General features: G+C 44.7%; 2 protein-coding genes across 8 annotated transcripts; one reads left to right on the top strand and one right to left on the bottom strand.

Annotated features, from left to right (window-relative positions):
- Positions 1-1338: 1338 nt before the first annotated feature.
- LOC130384322 (glycerol-3-phosphate acyltransferase 2, mitochondrial-like) lies at positions 1339-16042 on the top strand. Its single transcript, XM_056592445.1, has 14 exons — positions 1339-1404; positions 2624-2691; positions 4239-4319; positions 5675-5793; positions 7479-7549; positions 7909-8069; positions 8352-8455; positions 9257-9441; positions 10504-10581; positions 11178-11300; positions 12743-12863; positions 13069-13134; positions 13435-13490; positions 15234-16042. Exons 1-14 carry the CDS (start codon positions 1339-1341, stop codon positions 15348-15350), a joined length of 1416 nt encoding a protein of 471 aa, XP_056448420.1. The 3' UTR covers positions 15351-16042.
- Positions 15644-20074, bottom strand: fahd2a (fumarylacetoacetate hydrolase domain containing 2A). Of its 7 annotated transcripts, XM_056591978.1 has the most exons (9): positions 19814-19908; positions 19212-19471; positions 18894-19110; positions 18257-18316; positions 17983-18145; positions 17678-17786; positions 17514-17601; positions 17148-17234; positions 15644-15919 (listed from the first exon to the last, which is right to left on the bottom strand). In XM_056591978.1, exons 1-8 carry the CDS (start codon positions 19823-19825, stop codon positions 17172-17174), a joined length of 972 nt encoding a protein of 323 aa, XP_056447953.1. In that variant the 5' UTR covers positions 19826-19908; the 3' UTR covers positions 15644-15919; positions 17148-17171. The 7 variants fall into 7 exon arrangements, with proteins under 7 accessions (XP_056447953.1, XP_056447952.1, XP_056447957.1 ...); XM_056591977.1 differs by lacking the exon at positions 15644-15919 and having other exon boundaries at positions 15938-17234; XM_056591982.1 differs by lacking the exons at positions 15644-15919; positions 19814-19908 and adding an exon at positions 19952-20074 and having other exon boundaries at positions 15939-17234; positions 19212-19495.
- Between the last annotated feature and the right edge of the window lie 268 nt (positions 20075-20342).

Below are 20342 nucleotides of genomic sequence, written 5' to 3'. Positions count from 1 at the left end.
AAACTCCAATGATAATAATGATAGATCTAACGACTCACTCCTCTCGCTCACTCTCACCTCATATCGATCCTTATCATGATCAGTATCTTCTAGATATTGTGTTGATACATTTATTATTAGGGGACAAAGCTTGGTTTTACATGGTTGGTTGTTGTATTTTCTATTTTGTGTTACTGTGTTATTGGCTAGCACACAGGGGAGAAGCAGTCTGTGTCTGCTTATATTCCTATTAGTTCACAGGAAAACAAGCAAACCAAAAAAAAAAAAAAATAATCACTATTACCCTGAAAACCAAAAACACCAATGATGCATTTTGACGAATCATCGAACGTGGAAAGTAGACCTAATGTCAATATCCAGCCTTGATTTCCCCCAAAATAAAATAATGGAAGTGATCCAAGAAGGTAGAATATTCTTACGGATTTGCAGTGTGTGGGGGCAGTCGATTCCATCTCCCACATTTCATTTGTCTGTCCTCATTATAACTCACGTAATTTCATCATCATCATGAGTTCCATTTTACATAAATTATACATTCCCCTCGTTAATCCTGATTCATTAGGATTTGCCTGATTCCCCTGGTAGAATGTTTCAGTACCACCCACTTCTGGTTTCCAAGCCAAAAGCATGCTGTCAGAAAAACACAAGACATGTGCAGTCTAATCGGTGGCAGCTCCACACTCACACACACACACACACACACACACACACACACACACACACACACACACACAACACACACACACACACACACACACACACACATACACACACAGCGGCTCCGAGCTCTCCCAATACCCACTATTAGAATGGCATTTTCACAGGCTGCTCCTCTCATCAAAATGCACCGTATTACTCTTGTCACCTTTTCCCCAGCCTCATCTTCCCGCTGACAGCCCCTCACCATCTCTCTCCACAAATTACCAACCGTCAGGAGTTTTGTTATAGGCCCAGGCCCCGTCGAGTGGCCTGGAAGGAGCAAGGGAAAGAATGAGAGGGGGAAAAGTGGGTGTGTGTGAGAGAGAGGTAGAGGTAGATGGTGAATGTGTTCTGCCCGTCCTTCAGCTATTCATCCCATTTCGTCAACGTTCGGTTCCTGTGCTCGGCGACATCCACTCTCCCGTTAATCACGGCATCATTTTGTTCCCACGTTTCCGCGGCAAAGACGCCACGCGCCCTTTTGGAATCCGGGTGGAGAGCTCCCTCCCCTACACATCTATCTGCCAAATTAAGTGCTTTTCTTTTGGAGAAGTTACCGCATTTAATCAGATCAATGTTGTCCTATATGGCACCATAAAATAGCTCATGCTGACATTAGTATAAAAAGACCTAGCCACAATGGAGCACGAGCAGGTGTTTATGTGCGAGGCTGGGACACAGGATTTCCGTACATCGACCATTTATGTGAGTTAGCCATATTGGATGCGACGGGGAAGGCAGGGGTGCTGGTTGGCTGTATTTTCAATGTTAATAGACCTTTATTGCTGATTGAGTGTAGGCTTGCTCAGCTGCCGTTCAATACAAATTGAATTCCCCTCCTTCCATCCGAAGGAGTGCGCACTTGAGGCAGTAACATCTATCCTGGGGATTGTCTGAGTTTCAGCTCTGTTCTGTTTGGACTTGGCCTTGCCACTTGTTTCTGAGCACCGTTGTCCCAACACCCCCTCCTTCCCCACATAGAGCCGCTTCTATTTAATGCTTGTGTTTTGTTCTCTACTGCAGTGCTGGCCTGTATTACTGGCTTTATTTTTCAAATGCACAAAGGCTCTTTAAGTAATTACGTGCTCCCATACTCCCACAACTTTTAAGCCTTTATCTTTTCCATTGTGGTCCTCCATTCCCCTCTCTGTCGCCGCACCCTCTGGTTATTCAATTCAGTCGAGTAGCCTAATTGGCAGTGAATAATGCGCCTGCAATGCCAATCAGTTGGCGAATAAACAAAACAAAGAGAGGTAATCATGAAACAAATCAAAACCACACGTACAATAGCAGCATGTAATATTCCAATTTCCAAATTTTTGAATGGTTTGGAAGACAAACCATTCACATTATTAGGTTTTAAGTGTTCATGACCCCCAATGTGAACACTAAACCTTTTAGTAATGTTTTTGCCCTGAGAGTTCTAGGAAGGAGACAGGGGATGTTATATATATAAGTATGGTATATTGTTGAAATTTGTCGAGGGTTATTTAAGCTAGTAATGTTGTTGAGGTATGAGCGTAATAACGAACAAGGTTGTATATAAAATGCACTCTGTGCTGTAATACTTCCAAGTATCCGAGAAGCTGAAACCTCTCTTGGACAGTCCGTCAACATTAACCGCTGCCACGCAGAGTTCCGCACCCATCATGGACTTAGCCTCTCGGCAACAAACACCAAAGAATGTTCAAAACCAATTGGCGGAGACTCGCAGAAACATGGGACACATTTTTTGGCGAATTCAACTACGGTATTATCTTAGCCACAGCGTGAAATAGCATATCTTTCTATGTTGAAGATCATAGGAAAAAAATACAAAGAGTTGAAAAAAACCAAAAGGAATTTTCTTTGGCTCCACTGAGGACTTTAAATATGTTCTCTCACTGCACTCAACCGCTCCCTCCCTCCCTCCCTCTTTCTCTAGCTGCTGCGTGAGCTGCTCTGCGAGGGCCAGGCATTAAGTGTCAGCGTGTGCAGGGAGACCGGACGCGGGTGGCCAGTGGCTGGCGCGCATCAGGCAGATCATCAAAGAGGGAAGTGGTGCCTGATGTCAGCCTGGTCCCCGTGGGCATCTCCTACGACAGCATCCCAAACACAGGCACACCGGGTGTGTTTCAATAAAGGACACCAGACATGCGTACAAACACCATGCATACACACACACACAGACGTCCCCAACGCACCCATGAAGGCACATGCATGCATGCACAGATGTGGAAGCAAACATGCTCACATTCATATGGACAGGCACAGAACTGACACCCATCAATACACACACACACAAACTACCAAATGCGTAGACATAAACAAACTCGAGTTTGCATTAGATGGAAACAGACACCCATGAATGCACGCACATCACACACACACCACACACGCATGCGTAAACAAAATAACGTGCATACACATTGATGAAAAAAGACAAAATGCCACACAACACTACCCCAAACAAATGTAAACAGATCAAGCACACACACACACCGAGACATGCAGCTCTTATTATTGGCTACCATCTGTATTGCTAATGTCCTATGGGTCATAAGAGAACATTCAGAATAGCAGAAGGCTTAAAAATAGCCAATGAACAGTCAAGCTTCAGATGTGAGGCTTGAAGCATCTTCGTGGGGACTGTAGCAGGTAATCACGTGTGCCCTTTTGTATTAGTAAGCTGATTGTGCTCTGTGGGGGGGCTGGGGAAGAGAAGGTGTTGTTTGGTGTTTGTTATAATACTAAAATAAGGTCCTCTTAAGGAGCCAAAACCCCAGCAGGGTATTACTCACTCACACACACAGCACACATGCTCTCTGGAGCAGGCTGTTGGGAGGTGTTACTCATTGGTGAATCCTGCTCATCATGACAGTGTTGTAATGGACCTTCTTACTGACAGCTTCTCATTACGTTATTACAACTTTACCCGTTGATTATGTAAACTGCATGTGCTTATTAAGTCTGTGTGTGTGTGTGTGTGTGTGTGTGTGTGTGTGTGTGTGTGTGTGTGTGTGTGTGTGTGTGTGTGTGTGTGTGTGTGTGTGTGTGTGTGTGTGTGCGCTACTCTACAGGTTGGCCTTGGTTCTTTATTCAGACGCCTTTGGGCTGCTCTCTGGTCCCAGCCGAGCAGCAGTTTGAGGGTTCACTTTGCCCAACCCTTCTCTCTCAAGGTACGTGGGGAACCAAGCATTGTGTCCAGTAATATGCATACTAATCAGGGTGAATGCTGACCACTCTCAGCGTTTTGACATTACCCGGACAGTTTAAACGCATGTCAAACTAAACCGTCACAAAGTGTGGGATGTTGACTTGAAGTTACCGTCAGCGCTTGATAGCCGCTGAGGAGGCTAGGCAGTGTTACCCACGCAAAGTGGTTGTGTGTTTCTTTTAATTTCCCTGATCAGTTAAAACTGTTCACTCACGTATTATTATAATTTTATCATTGAACGTTTTGCTGGAGCACTGATGAACTTCACTGAACAACCTGTGTAAGTGCCTGCACGCGTTTAACCAGCATAAATGTGTCTGATTGGCTGTGTGCCCCCTCACAGGAGACGTGCGCCACAGGAGATGCCGGGTGGATGGATGGCGCCCCTCCAGGAACTGCTTCTGCCCGCTGTTCTCTACGGCAGGTAGCCAATCAGGCCAGTGTGTCTGCATATGTGTGCGCTTGCTTGTTTCTGCACCTTACTACATGGGGGTGGGGGGGGGGGGGGGGGGGGCAGGCTTGTTTGTGTCTAATACCTGTGAAATTGAAAAGTTTTCTCTCTTGTAAACTTTTGATGTAAAGTTCACTCTTAAGCTTAGATCTGGCACAGCAGCGAGTTGCCTCCAAGCCTTCATCCTCTTAGACCCGCTCTAATTGCCACCAAAGATACTCTGCCAGCCAGTGGAAAAGATAACAACATTTTTTATCATCTCTGCTCAATCTTGGTTGAAATCTTTTTTTTTTTTGTGTGCGTATTTAAATTGTTGTGTTAGAGACGTAGGCGGCAACCGTAACACAAAAGACAACGAATATAAGAGCTGTAACGACACAGTGATGGAGTGGGACGCAAATTCTTATCAGCGTTTGAGAAATCGTTGAGGTTTTTGGAGTTATTAAAAAGCTTCCGTTCTGTTCCATTTCGCATCTGCCACACTCAGATTTCCCCTTTTCCTCTGGTGGTTTCACAAATTACAAATGCACAGCCGTGGAGTGCTGCAATGCTGCAAATATTGAAACACCTACTCACATGCATCTATTAGTGTTTTTAAAGAGTACGTATACAGGTGTACACACATTTTTTGTTTGTGGTTGAAATTGACAATGTCAATCCTAATAGCATTTTATTGTTGGAGACAAATTGTCATGTTGCCGTCTCTCTAATACCTTTACACACAGACACACAGACAGACAGACAGACAGACAGACACACAGACACACACACACACACACACACACACACACACACACACACACACACACACACACACACACACACACACACACACACACACACACACACACACACACACACACACGTTCACATTCACATACACTCAGTTCAGCGCATACATCTCATTCACCCACAGTATTGCTTTAGTTCGATATGAGGAAGCCAACACTAGGGCTACACTATACATCACATTGTCTTAAACACTGGTAGAAAATGTATCATTGTGACTTACAGCGTATTCTCCCCTTATCATGGAGAATCAATCATGGCTATCGATAATGTGTTAGTCTGAATTGATTGCAGATAATACAGTTGCCATTTGTTGGACATTATTCCTCACCATGTGATTGAATCTTGGTTTTATTGAGTGTTCTTATCAATCTATTAAAATAAACGCAATTTGATTAAATGCACGACCACTACACGAAAGCATGTAATTGAGTTGTTATGGTTTTCCCACAACGCTTGCTTGTTCTGGGACAGTGCTAAACGATCGTCAAATACAAAGGTTTTCCTTATCACCCTATTGGCCTCCCCCCCCCCCCAAGGACGGAGGAGATAGTGGGGCAAAGGAAGATGTCCTGGATCCTGCCGTCACATTACACTCCTGAACTGGTCCAGTCCGAAAGGGACCTCAGCACAGCCCTCACCCTCCACCTCATCTACTGTAGCTATAACACCCTCCACCCCACCTACTGTAGCTATAACACTCTCCACCTCATCTACTGTAGCTATAACACCACCCACCCCACCTACTGTAGCTATAACACTCTCCACCTCATCTACTGTAGCTATAACACCCTCCACCCCACCTACTGTAGCTATAACACCCTCCACCCCACCTACTGTAGCTATAACACTCTCCACCTCATCTACTGTAGCTATAACACCCTCCACCCCACCTACTGTAGCTATAACACTCTCCACCTCATCTACTGTAGCTATAACACCACCCACCCCACCTACTGTAGCTATAACACTCTCCACCTCATCTACTGTAGCTATAACACCCTCCACCCCACCTACTGTAGCTATAACACCCTCCACCCCACCTACTGTAGCTATAACACTCTCCACCTCATCTACTGTAGCTATAACACCACCCACCCCACCTACTGTAGCTATAACACTCTCCACCTCATCTACTGTAGCTATAACACCACCCACCCCACCTACTGTAGCTATAACACTCTCCACCTCATCTACTGTAGCTATAACACCACCCACCCCACCTACTGTAGCTATAACACCCTCCACCCCACCTACTGTAGCTATAACACCACCCACCTCATCTACTGTAGCTATAACACCACCCACCCCACCTACTGTAGCTATAACACCCTCCACCTCATCTACTGTAGCTATAACACCACCCAGCCCACCTACTGTAGCTATAACACCACCCACCCCACCTACTGTAGCTATAACACTACCCACCCCACCTACTGTAGCTATAACACCCTCCACCTCATCTACTGTAGCTATAACACCACCCACCCCACCTACTGTAGCTATAACACCACCCACCCCACCTACTGTAGCTTTAACACCCTCCACCTCATCTACTGTAGCTATAACACCCTCCACCCCACCTACTGTAGCTATAACACCACCCACCCCACCTACTGTAGCTATAACACCCTCCAACTCATTTACTGTAGCTATAACACCATCCACCCCACCTACTGTAGCTATAACACCACCCACCCCACCTACTGTAGCTATAACACTCTCCACCTCATCTACTGTAGCTATAACACCCTCCACCCCACCTACTGTAGCTATAACACCACCCAGCCCACCTACTGTAGCTATAACACCACCCACCCCACCTACTGTAGCTTTAACACCCTCCACCTCATCTACTGTAGCTATAACACCACCCACCCCACCTACTGTAGCTATAACACCCTCCACCCCACCTACTGTAGCTATAACACCACCCACCTCATCTACTGTAGCTATAACACCACCCACCCCACCTACTGTAGCTATAACACCACCCACCCCATCTACAGTAGCTATAACACTCTCCACCTCATCTACTGTAGCTATAACACCACCCACCCCACCTACTGTAGCTATAACACCACCCACCCCATCTACTGTAGCTATAACACCACCCACCCCACCTACTGTAGCTATAACACCGTCCACCTCACCTACTGGAGATGTATAACCTTTCACCCTAAACCGATCATAGTTGTATGCTGCTCACATATGCTTACATACACTCATCCTCACCTAGGGTCGGTCATGTGTCTCTCATTTGTATCTTTACATCCTAACATGCAAATCGCCCCTCAATGCCCCCTTGTTACACTCAATTATTATCGTTCTCCTCGTGTTCAGCTACGACCTCTTGTATGGCTGTGATGTCCACCAGTCTGGTAGCCACTCTTATGCTGCATAGACACCGCAAGGTATGTGTACTGTGTGTGTGTGTTTGTGTGTTTGTGTTTGCAACTGCATGTGCTTGTTTTATGATATTCTGACTGCTTGGCAACATTTCCATTGCCGATGTTAATGATTTTATTCTTTTGGTACACCCTTGGACCCCCTCCAGTAAGTCCTGGTGGTGCGTCATAGTGCCACCGGGTTTGGCTGAGTCATGCTCGCTAGGCTCTGTCTAAGCTGTGTTATTGAAGGGGGGGGGTTGCTGGCTAATGTTTCTCCTTCATTGCGACCATTTAGCTGGTAAAAAAACAGCAAACGTTCATTTTGGGTTGGCTTCATCGTTCGCCTCATGCGTGATTATTTTGCGTTTATCTCTGCTCCCCAGGGAGTGCATGCGTCTGCTCTGTGTCGTGATGTTGCCTGGCTGACAGAGGAGCTTCTGTTCAGGAACAAAGACGTGGGCTTTGGGGGCAGCTTGCCTGAGGTGGTATGCTACGCTCTAGCGCTGCTTGGCCCTCACCTCACCATCATCTCTAACGCCTCCAGGTTGTCCCTCTGTGTGCTTCTTTGGTTGAACGTTTCTTTGGTTTTTATTGGTTACGACCAATAAGAACACGCTATGACTGATGTGTGATGTCCAGCTGGTATGATGTATATGACATATATATATGTTAATGTACTGTATATGTATGTAGTTACACATCAGTCAGAGCTTACAATCTGTCATCTGCTTGATTTTTTTTGTGCAAGAATAATGTGTCAATATCACTGTGTATCTATACACTCAAAATGTCTGTCTTTCTCCTCAACACCCCGTTCTCTTATTAGGAAAGATATCTTCGTTGTTCCAAGGCCCTCCGTGGACGCCATCACCAGCCTTTCCATCCCCACACAGATTGTCACCCACTCCTTCATAGCGGAAGCGGTCGGGGGTGAGTTGTTTATGCCTTGGTGTCGGCAACTTAATTTTTGAGCGTGTCGGCCAACTGTCTTTCTCTGGGGTGCCGTCATATGTTCCTGGTTCTGTGGCCGTCTGGGTTCGGCTGGGGTTAGCTCCTCTACCGCTGCAGAGCCCGGTGGGCGGGTTGCCTCATTGCTCATACCATGTTAAGTTTCATTTTAATTATTTCCAATTGCAGTCAGTCATTTTCTGATGATGTCTTGTCCTATTTCCAAAACCACACGATCAAAGTTTGATCAAACTGTGTCTATGCATAATTTTTAAGCTCATTTCCGAGTCCAACATCCCCCATCTTAAATGTCATATTTATATTCCGTCTAAACGGGCTTCAGAAGCCCTCTTTCAAACGAAATTTGAAGACAGCCCTAAGCAGGCAAATAATAAACCCATAAACAACGTGTCTAAAGGTGAAAAGTTCTGAAATAACTGTAAATAAATGAATAATGTCCGAAGTCTCTCAATCGTGTTGATCTGTGTCTAGCATTGATGTCGGCAAACTGACATATTTTGACATAATCTATCGGGCGTGCCGTGCTGTGCCGTGGACGGGGAATTCCCCGTCTGCCTTCAAGACCCATTGAAAGCAGGAACCCATCAGACCCGAGAGTCCTTAACCAAGCGGCAGAAGCCCAGACGGTCGTCTCTGGGTCCAGGCTGTTCTGCGGGTAGAGATCTCTCCGGCCAGTCTGCTAAGTGGCGACAGCAGGGGTCACGCACTCAGACAGGGGTCGGCCGCATGGTGTGAGCATTGTGTTGTTGTTTTTGTGTGCAGCGTGCGCAGTGTCGGCCATGCTGAGCGAGGTGGCGTCCAGCGGCGTCAGCCACCGAGTCAGGAGTGGCGGGCAGCGCGGCGAGGAGGTCAGGGGCGACATGGAGTTTGACGTGGCGCTCTGTGAGACGCAGCTGACTCAACGGAGCCTGCAGCTCTACCATCTCTTGCCCCCGGGCTTCATCCCGGTGAGTTGGTGTTCTGATCACGTCCCGCGTGGGCCCGTCGCCACCGCTGACCCGCTCACGCGCCCCCTATCAAGCGCTTGGCATCCAGTGGAGGGTTAAATGGAGCAGAACAACCCCTGCTCCTAGTGTGTGTAGGTGGGTGGGTGGGTTGGGGTGCGTGTGTGTGGATTTGTGTTGCAATGCGGTGCATCTGTTTGTGTGTGTGGGTTTGTGTGTCTGTGCTGGAGTGCGTGGATTTCTGTTTGTGTGGGAATGTGGTGTGAGTGTGTGTGTTTCAACCCACATCCAGTATCTCCTGATCCTTCCCATAAAGACTACCTCCTTTTCTCTGAGCTCACCAAGCTCTAATAATCACTGACCTGTCTCTTTTAACAGTCTCTCTCTCTCTCTCTCTCTCTCTCTCTCTCTCTCTCTCTCTCACTCTCTCACTCTCTCACTCTCTCACTCTCTCACTCTCTCACACACACACACACACACACACACACCAAATAACATCTGTCTTCCCTCTAGTTCCCCCCTGGCTGGCCTCTCCCTCTCTGATCTTAACAACATCTCTGGAAAACACTTGATGTTGTCCGACCCGTCCCCCCCCCCGCACTAACTAGATATGTGAGGTGTTGAAACTAGCCTTATAACATCACGTCTCTTTCCCCGCCGAGGCAAGAAAGAGCTGAGTGATGGGATGGGGCTCATCCAATCTCCTTACTGTCTCTCCTCGCTACTCCCACCTATCTTCATCCTTATCACTGTTCATCCCATTTTCTCACTGTCGTCCTTCTCTCCCTGTCTGTCGCCCTACTCTCTGCTCTGTCTGTCTCCTTGCCACTCTCTTGCTTTCTTCCCATGATTCTCCCACCTACTCTTCCTCAATATCAATTGCCTTTCGCTTTACAACTCTCTCTCTCTCTCTCTCTCTCTCTCTCTCTCTCTCTCTCTCTCTCTCTCTCTCTCTCTCTCTCTCCTCTCTCTCTCTCTCTCTCTCTCTCTCTCTCTCTCTCTCTCTCTCTCTCTCAGTGTGTCTCTCTCTCTCTCATTAATGCTCTACCTCTCTCTACCCTCCAGCCCTGCCAGTCATCCCAAAGTTTTGCCCTGGAGGCGGTGGACAGTCTGGTGCGCTGTGGTCTCCTCGTCATGGAGGAGGTAAGGGAGTAAGCCGCTACGCTAGGGCTCACGAAGACCTCTAATCATCCGCCTCGTTGTCACCCATCCCTTCAATGTGCTATTCCAAGGGAATCACGTTGTAATTAGCACTTATTTTGGTGAAATCCTGTCGTTATCACCAATGCCTTTAATGAGACATTGGTCCCTTTGTAATCCGTACCCACATTATCCCTTGCACGCCTCGTTGACACATGTGGAGTCATATGATCCTTATAGCCCCTCAAAGCAGCAATTTCTACCATGTTATTCAGCGCCGGAGCTGCCCTTACAATCAAACCCTTTCAGTTGAACGGTGGAAGGATGTACCCTTCCTAGTTGATAATTGTTACAATGAATTCCCCTTGGGGATGAAGAAAGTACCTATCCAACTATCTTGGTAAGCTTAGCTAACCCCTTTTGCGATTTATAACCTATCCAGGACAATGGCTACCATTGGCCCAAGTTTTTGAAAGCACAATTGTACTGTAACATATGGAATACTTGCAATTAGGGACAAGAATACGTGATTGAACATGCTCTGGTATATTAACATCAGTAGTAATCTGGCTCTTTTGTACTCTTCTGGTTCTGTTCAGATAACAAGGGACACCCCCGTATGTGATAGCTGGAAGAGGCGCGTAGGTCAGTCCTGGCGCACCATGGATGATCTGTACAACAGCGACTCTGACTGTGAGGAGCCTGAAGCCAGGTCTTACAAGGTAACCGCTAGTCACTCCCATACAAACTTTTCCGGAGTTTTTTTTACTCGCTGTGCTTGACGGCCTCCATTGATAATGGGTTGACGAAATTAACTTGCCGTGGCCTGGCCTGAGGTCAGATGTAGGTTTAGCTTTTGTCACTATGTAACTTTATTCTTTGGTTTGAGTGCGTACTTCCTGCCTCACCCCTTATTTTTCCTTAACTGAGCCAGTGTTGTTCTCAAGTCTCCTGTCTCCTCCCATAGCTGAGCCAGTCTTGTTCTCACAGTGTTTACATGACACTCAAGAAAGTCTGACTAAAATCGAATCGAGTTACTCATATTCGAATTAAGACCCCTAGATTATTCGATTGTTAGCCGAATTAAGCGTGCATCTATACGGTAAATCGGATTGGAATTGGATTATGCGTTCTGCACATGCTCGAGATAATCAACATGCATCAACTATAAGATCATCACAACATGCATTCAATACACACTACGCTTCTGCTGCGAGAGTAGCGTATGTGTGCCCGCGAGAATGGCAGTGTGTATGTGAGTGACTTCAGCGAGTGAGTGGACGAGCGAGGAGAGCAAGCGGTTGCGTGTGTCAGTTTAGTGAATGAACGAGTTTGGTTGTGTCTGTGCAAACATGTACTGTTAAGTCATTGGAACTTCAAATAAGGTACCCAGCCTGTCAATAATCGGTGGCCGCTTAATTCTGACCTATAAGCAGACCCACTGCCGGTCAAAGTGAAGGGTGTTACCCCCGAGAGAACATCGGCCCTGGAGGGAACATCTCTCCTGTGCTCCTCGACTATGGTCTGGGAGCCGACAGCAGGAAAGGTGTAACACTTCGATTTCAGCCAAGGCTGAATTAAAAGTACATAATCTTTCTGAATGTTGGTCTTCAACGAGGTTGTAAAGTAGTAACTTCACCTCGTAGTTAGGGTTATCTCGGCCATGGTGGAGAAGGAATTGGAGGGAAGGAATTAGGGGAAAGGAACTTTGGCTTGACTCTTTGAAGTCCAGATTGAAACGCTACATGGAGGAGAAAGGGATTGTTGCCGTTTGCGGACTCCCAGAGTAGCTGCTCCGCCGCCGCCGGAGGAGTCTGCATACGACCGAGAGGTCGGAACAATGGAGCGTCGGAGAAATGACATGGACCCGAAATAGTCTTGACAGCCGTCTACTGAAAACATCTTTCTCAAAGGCCGCCTGAGTTTGTGGTTGCTAGAGACGTAAAGAGGTCAACAAGTGGTTCCATACCACCAGTTGAAATGGGTACAGCGCCACCTATCGTAGCGCGGTATGAAATGCTTCGGCCAATGAATCGATTTTCTCACCGCCATGTATAATCGGACAATTGCAGTTGTCCGATTGTGGAGCATAGTCGATCTATGGCTTTAATCGGATTAAGCTGTGCATGTAAACGTCCTGACTGTCTCTTGTCTTCTCCCATAGCTGAGCCAGCCGTCTCAGTGTCCAGAGATGCTCTTCTTCCTCTGCAGTATGCTAGCTGGCCACCTAAGGGCGCTCTGTTGGGCCACTGAAGGGGTCCAATACCTGACCACACCTATGCCGGGTACGTCTGCTGGTGCGGGCATGCGACACCCCTATTAATATATTCACTGAGTGGTTTGTAGACGAGCCATCAAGCTGTGTGATGTCATGCAATCTCAAAACAAAAAATTTGAAAATCCTAATTCGGTTGCTTCTCACAGCGTTCCATTGATTTTGCCGTCTATTATCAGTCAATTATCAATTGTCTTTGTTCTTTCGCCCAGCAGTGGCTCAATGTGAAGCTGTGATACACTTGCATTTGTGCAGCAGGGCTAACCAGGACAAACAATATGGTGAGCAGAACCCCATGCCTCATAAAACCTTCTTTTACACACACACACACACACACACACACACACACACACACACACACACACACACACACACACACACACACACACACACACACACACACACACACATATATGTTAATACCCTAATTGCTGAGCTTAACGAGCCCTGTAAAAGCTCCCTTTGAATAGCTCTAGAAGCCTTATAAACGTCATTAAGGCCATCCTGGACTCTTCGTGGCTTCCCGTTTGTTTTGTTAGGAATGTTGGATTGATAAACAGTGCCTCTTGTTCTTGACGCAGAGAGCTGCACTGAGGAGGCGGCACGCATAGCAGTACGAACCTTGACAGACCTCGGGGTGAGTAACTCTGCGTGTGTGTCTGCGTACCTGCGTGTGTGCTTCAGGAATCCCTAAAGATGCGATTGCTTTGCAGAGTGGGGAGTGTTGGAGTCTGTGTGGCTCCAGATACCTCCTGCTAAGATGTATTTGTGATCAAGTGCTTGTATCTGATATCTCTGATTAACATCTTCAAGCTGAATCTGAAATACAAGCCAACCTTAATAAAGTTAGCAGGTGGAAAAAAAGTACTCGGTACGGTACTCATACTCATTGGTCATGATGTAACATTACACATCATCAACGTCAGACTTTGGTCCAGAAACCACTATAATTATTTAATATGAATGGCGTTGTGTGGTTTGTCTCGCCGTGGTGTCTCCCACTCCACATTCTCAGAACCGTAGCATCTGAGGCCAGGTGTGAGGAGCTGAAGGAATTTCCTTGGCTATCTTTTATGCACTCGGAATACTAAAAAGAGTAATGGGATTTTATCAAATCAGACACACACTCCTGGCAGCTAATAATTTCAGAGAGCGAATAAATGAATAAGTAAATGGTGGAACATATTTTGGACAGGCCGCGGTTGGCTCTTTATCCGTCCTCATCAGTTGGCTGTCAGAGCCCATCTCACTGGATCTCAGTGGGCTCCCGTCAAGGCTGCAGTGCCCAATTTTGCATGAAATACCCCATAATAAAACACATTTACTGCTGTACAGTGAGGGTCAGAACCCTTAATATGAAGGTACTCACAGTTGCTTTGTTGTTTTTTTAACCATCATGCCGTGCCAGAATATAAGGCTACCCACATCCCACAGTGTTTAAAGTGGATACAAAAAGTTGTTTTATCATGCTTTTATCAAGATGACCATGGGACAACAACGTGCTGCTTCTCATTCGTCTTGTCATCCAAGTGATGACCTTACCCTATTTTGACCTATGTTTATTTTAAATGGATCAGAACACTGCCAAAAGTGTCTGTCAATTCGTAAATAATTGACTTTTCTTTACCAATAGTGCATTGGGTTAAATACAAAATCTGGTCCTGAATATATTAAACCTTGAGGAAAGTCAGCAGGTTTTGTTGGATAAGATGATGATTTACAGTAAAGCTGGATGGCGGATAAGACCCAAATGTTGCATACTTAAAAAAGGGGGGGGTTCCATTAGAATCGGAGAAGCTTGGGTAAGGCGACTTTCTTCGAAGATTTGGCAATAGTGATAGAATTAATTAGATCAAAGATCCCACTAATGATTTAGATTTAAACAACTGACCTGCTATTTCTGGCTCTCTGGTTCCTTGTTTTGTTTCTACTGCACGTTACTATTTATTTGTCCTTGTACAAAGACTCCTACTAAAGGGACCGGCTCAGAAGCTCCACTATCAGAATGAATTCCCTTTTAGATAAACCTAATACCTCAAAGTCTCGTTTTCCTCTTGAACCATTTTTCAAGTCATTTCCCAAGCAGAGAAGATAACATTGGTACAAGAGGTCAAATAATCTTCCTATTTTGTGCCTCTTCCTTCCATCCCGACTCTACTTTTAAACTGCATAGTCAGAGCGCATTGCGCTTTCCTTTCACGTTTCATTTCTGACCATACTTCCTCATCTCCATGTGAAGGAAAGCGTCTGGTGCAGACATCGATTAAAAACCTTGACCTTGTATTCATGGGCATCAGGCAGTATGTTAATCAGGTTTCCCACTAAGGTGAACCGGTCAGGACAGCCCCAGTGGTGATGCAGGTCTGGTGTGTCTCCTCAGGTGCTGGTGGAGGAGCCGCTGGGTAACGGGACCAACCTCGCCGTCAGTCCCCTCTTCCTGCTGCCAGACAACACACAGAAGCTGCAACGCTTTATCACCCAGTACATCTACAGCTGAGGGCCCAGCGCCAACCATAAGGCTGGGCGTTAGCGGTCCCCCCATCGTCCCCACGAGCAGAGGCCTGTTTTATACAGTTGAAGGGTCGTTGTTTATGAACGATTTTGAAAGGTTGGCCATTGAGTTTTGTTCAGCTTCAGTAATAGTATTTTTTTGTGCTGGGTGACATGGAGATGTTGTAGGAACGTTTGAGGTTTCATTAACATTGATCTATAATTTGTAAAAAAAAAAAAAAAAAAATACGTTTCAATTTGTGTTGTATGTGTTTTTGATGTGATATACTTATTTAGTAAACGCTGCTTAACGTACAACATTGTTTATTTTGGCCTTTGAAGAGCTTGTGTTCTATTTATCTGTTAAGTTGTATTTCTCAGAATTTGTCAGCATTAAAATTCTAATCGCATATCAACACATTTATTTTTTTCACATAGTTTGTGTTGCGTGTCTGCTATACAGTAACTTTGAACAATATTTACAGCAGTGTTGTTTAGCAGTCTGAACAGCTCCCTATCTGCCCCAAGTCTTGGATTTGCTGAGTTGGTCCTCCGGAGACTTATTTGCCTTCGACCCTGTGGTTGAGAGGAAGAAATCAATGTTGGGGCCGGGGGTCAAGACAGATTTCTCTATAAGCATTAAATATGTGGGGATTCTGGTTGGGTTGTGTTGTTTGTTGCTAGCCTTCCTATCCGGTCTCCACAACACATCAACCAGAATAATCATTTATTTATCTCTGTATAACTATAAAGAAACACTAGAGCCATCTAGTGGTTGTGCTAGTGAATTGCATATGCAACATTGTAGTCCAACTTAATATATCGTTTTCATTTAGACAATTGATAATAATCAAAAAAAGAGGAATTCAGTATGGAGCTTTAGCCCAACTAACTTCTTTCACATTATTAAATACTGTAAATATTATCTGAAATATAATATCTGTTGAACCATATATATCAGGATTTTGTTTATCACACTTTAGAGAGGGGAACTTCCATAGGAAATACTCATTGTGAAATCACCTCCACCCATTTCAACCACTGGAGAATGTAGAAATTCGTGGTTTGGAACACTTTTGCTTCCCTTTTAATAAATCATAGAATAAAATATTATACATTACAATGCATTTTATACCCATACCCAATTTATTAACTTTACTCAATTGAATGTATGATCCAAAACGAAAAAGCATAACGTGAATTTGCAAGTATTAATAATTTTTTTTGCAATGTGGATGGATTTGTCATCCCTTCAAATTGCATCTAATAACATGATGACCATCCCGAACTTGATGAAATATAGTCAACGGGTCCGTATTATTTGGCTGGGTGGCTCTGGTAAATAGCTATTCAAGAGGTGTAGGCTGGAAGTGGAAAAGGGTGACAAAAGGAACACGTTTTCACTCCCATGGTGAGTCATATAATTGTATCCTTCAAAAAGATAAATTCTTGTCCGGTCACAAAAACTATGACTGAATTGTCATAAAGCATCCATCCATGATGCCCCTTCAGATGAATGCAACACCAATGATAGTTGAAAGATGAATGGAGTCAAATTATGATTCAGGTGCCTTATGTGAAAAGAAAAGTTTGAATGTGCAGTAATTGGTTACAAAATACATTTAAACCTGTCATAAAACAACACAAATTTGATAAACACCCATTAGGTCATCACTAGCTAATAATATGTTGTGCAAATGTTCTATATCTAGAGACAACTTCCATCTAATCAACTGAAACATGATATGTCTGTTTGGGTTTGCATTGTCAAGAAACTTGAGGTATCGAGAACAGTTGTAGGGACCTTCTTGTGGTTGACATCTTGTCGTTAGACCACCTTGTTGACTATAGACCCTATCTGGTCTATCTGACACTCCACCACATCTCCTTTCTGGAAAAGAAAGGGAAAACACCTGCTCAAAACACTTAAGGCCACACAGAATGCCCATACACCGCGTCTTATGGTTTTTACTTAGTCTTATGGGCACTACATCTGATTACAATATGTCAATGCAGGTAAAAGGGCAGGTGTCATGGTTAATTCAAATATCAGATAAAAAATATATAAAAGTCCACCCTCACTAAAAACAACACCCCTGGTGGTAAAATGGGTTCTGGATTAAGATTTGAGGGGCAAATAAAATCGACAATGACTTGTTTTGACTGTTACCTTGAGATAAACGGCTGGTTTTCTGAAAACTCCAACGCCTGGTGGCGTTCCCGTCAGGAACACGTCTCCTGGAGTTAAAGTCACAAACCTAAAAAGCAACAAACTACATCAGATGCCCGAGGAGGTACCAAACATGAGCCAAACCTCAAGAGTTAGAGACTTACTGAGAGACCCATGCTATTATTTGTTCTGTCTTGAAGATCATCTGGTCAGTGTTACTGCTCTGGACTTCGTCTCCGTTGACAAGACAGCGAATGCCGAGGTTGTGTGGATCTAGAAGCAGGATAACATGGACTTGACATTTAGTCCATTAGCAGCCGGTTGATGCTTCGGAAAATCTCAGCATGAGATCAATGTTGGGAGTTACAAAAAAAAAAAAAAAAGATGGATGGCAATTAGATTTTTTAAAAGTTAGCAATATAGATTGTTCTCCCTCGCTCCGTTCATAATAGGTATAATAGGCGCTCACCCTTCACTGCATCGGTAGTTACTAAGGCAGGGCCAAGAGGACAGAAGGTGTCAAATGTTTTCCCAAGCAACCACTGCTTTCCGTTGCGTTTCATCTGCCAATCCCGTGCACTGACATCATTGGCCACAGTGAACCCTGCTACATATGACAGAGCATCTTCCTCCTGCCAAAAAAAAAGATAGAGTGGATCTTTTCTGAGTATGGGTTCATCAATAGGCTAAAATGAAAGGTTAAATGAAAAATCAACCACCATGTGTGGGTGGCAATCAGTCACCTTGATGTGTTTTCCACTGCGTCCAATCACAAAGGCCAACTCCACTTCCCAGTCCACCTCCTGAAAGACCAAATGAACAGGCAACAAATGATTATTTTTTACCCTGTTGGCTTATTTGCTCTCAATTGAGGAAACCAGTTTTGGAGGTTGTGATGATCATGTCCCCCACTAGCACTCATCAAACCCTGGAGGAGCCATACACATCCCTCCACCGTCTTTAGTGTCGAGTGTCACCCTCATATCCTGTTTTAATGGAAGTGAGTAATATCACAAAAGCAAAGATATTCTTTCAGTCGGTTTTCAAGATGTGACAGGAGCTATTGAGATAAAGTCCGCAAGGGTAATCATTCTAAGCTTGTTTTAGGATAATATATATAATGTAAACATTTCAATGTGAAATGCAACAGTACAACGCAAACACTCGGTTGCCCAAATCGTCCAAAGAAACAAATAAAATATATTTAATAATTATTTTACCTAAAATGCATTATAATCGTAGTTGTCTCCTAGTTGTTCCTTGTTTCATGTTCCTGCTTGACTCTTCCCGGGCTGTTTATTAACACCACCAAATGTAGGCTACTCTTTTGTACTACTTAAGTAAGTCGGTAGGAAGACTGTTTTCTGAGAACCGTTTCACCTGGCTCTCGGAAGGCAGGATGATGTCATCATATGGGCCCGTAATCACATTGGGAAACTTGTTGAAGATGATAGGCTCACTAGGGATGGGTGCGTTTTGTTCCAGGCAATGATCCCGGTAGTTCATGCCCACACAAACCACCTTCTCTGGGGCAAGAATGGGAGAAAGCAGCTTGATGTCTGACCTATTCAACACGCATTGACCAGATGATAAGGCTCTGGAAGACAGATGAAGAACAAAATGTAATGTAGCTAATAAGTCTAACACCGCCAACAACGACAATGAAATATATTGTTGCTTGTGGTGATTTTGCATTACCTCTGGGCACACTCTATTCCCTTTTCACCAAGCTCCAGAAGCCCTCTCATCGTAGTAGGCATAGAAGGGTCAAAGGTCTTGAGGTCAACCACACCGAGTCCCTCAGCCTGTTCGACTCCCACTCTTATCGCACCTTCATCGCAGTGGCGATGAAACTGCACCAGTCGCATGGCTGCCCCACACAGGCCTCTGGCTTGGTTTCTCACTAGAGTAGAATAGAAAGTCTTCGACAGAGGGAACGAGTGGAGAGCAAGTCTCATCTATTGATGAAAAAAGGTGACATACTGTCAGAAGATAGTTAGGGAATAGTAAAAACAAAACAAAAAAAAACAGAAATGTAAAGGAGGGAGGAAAAATACAAAGACAATCAGACAATGTTAAACTCTTATCAGACTCCCACTTAATGAGTCGGCTAAATAATAGTATCGTTAGTTCAGGTACATGGACACAAGTTGCATGGTTTAACAGTTCTCTACTTACACGCTTGGAGGCAACTAGTTGGAACGTGCACAAATAGTTATCTTTGTATAATTACGTACAACTCAAGATAACCATGACACAGTTACTAGCTTGAACTGGACTTTAGACTCTCGGTAACTCACGTTTTCTGTCATGTAAACTGTGCAGCTCGTCCTATGTCTTGACTGACAAATAGGTCAACTAACTTCCGGGTTTGTGTGTCTAGGCTATTATTCCTGTCAATATGGAGACCATTATTCAATGTACAGATGCCCACGTACCATGATGCTAGTAAATGTGGTTTTAAAAAGCGATGTTCAAAGCATACCAAAAAGTATTCCTTGTTAAGTTTTGGAAGTAATCTTTAAAATAAAAAACTACAGCTCCCAGAAAATCGCGTGGACAGCAGAGGGAGAGGAGAGGACGTGCTTTCTGCTCGACGCTCAATCCGGGTTTAATAATTGTAGTCCTGTCATCCATAAACAATAATGTTAAAACCGGTACTAACTAGTGCGCATTCAATATTTATGTATTTATTGTGGACTGAAAATAAATACATTTAAGTCATGCAAAAAATACCATAACGTTATTGTTCTTTTTAATGATTCTTGAATAAGAAAATACAAAAGAACTACAACTCCCGGCTTCCAGCCAGAATATCACGTGATCCGC

This window comes from Gadus chalcogrammus, chromosome 6 (assembly GCF_026213295.1).
Source record: "Gadus chalcogrammus isolate NIFS_2021 chromosome 6, NIFS_Gcha_1.0, whole genome shotgun sequence".
NCBI lineage: Eukaryota > Metazoa > Chordata > Actinopteri > Gadiformes > Gadidae > Gadus > Gadus chalcogrammus.
The sequence above is the reverse complement of the archived record's forward strand: the minus strand, read 5'-3'. Positions and strand labels throughout refer to the sequence as shown.

Excerpts from the sequence above, each read along its gene's own strand:
- fahd2a (XM_056591978.1), bottom strand. Across the intron at positions 19,111-19,211 it reads GGAATAGAGTGTGCCCAGAG|AGCCTTATCATCTGGTCAAT; the intron begins GTAATGCAAAAT and ends TCTGTCTTCCAG. Across the intron at positions 17,235-17,513 it reads AACCAGCCGTTTATCTCAAG|AAAGGAGATGTGGTGGAGTG; the intron begins GTAACAGTCAAA and ends TTTCTTTTCCAG.
- LOC130384322 (XM_056592445.1), top strand. The coding sequence starts at position 1,339 with ATGGAGCACGAGCAGGTGTTTATGTGCGAGGCTGGGACACAGGATTTC. Across the intron at positions 7,550-7,908 it reads TGCTGCATAGACACCGCAAG|GGAGTGCATGCGTCTGCTCT; the intron begins GTATGTGTACTG and ends TCTGCTCCCCAG. Across the intron at positions 13,135-13,434 it reads TAACCAGGACAAACAATATG|AGAGCTGCACTGAGGAGGCG; the intron begins GTGAGCAGAACC and ends TTCTTGACGCAG.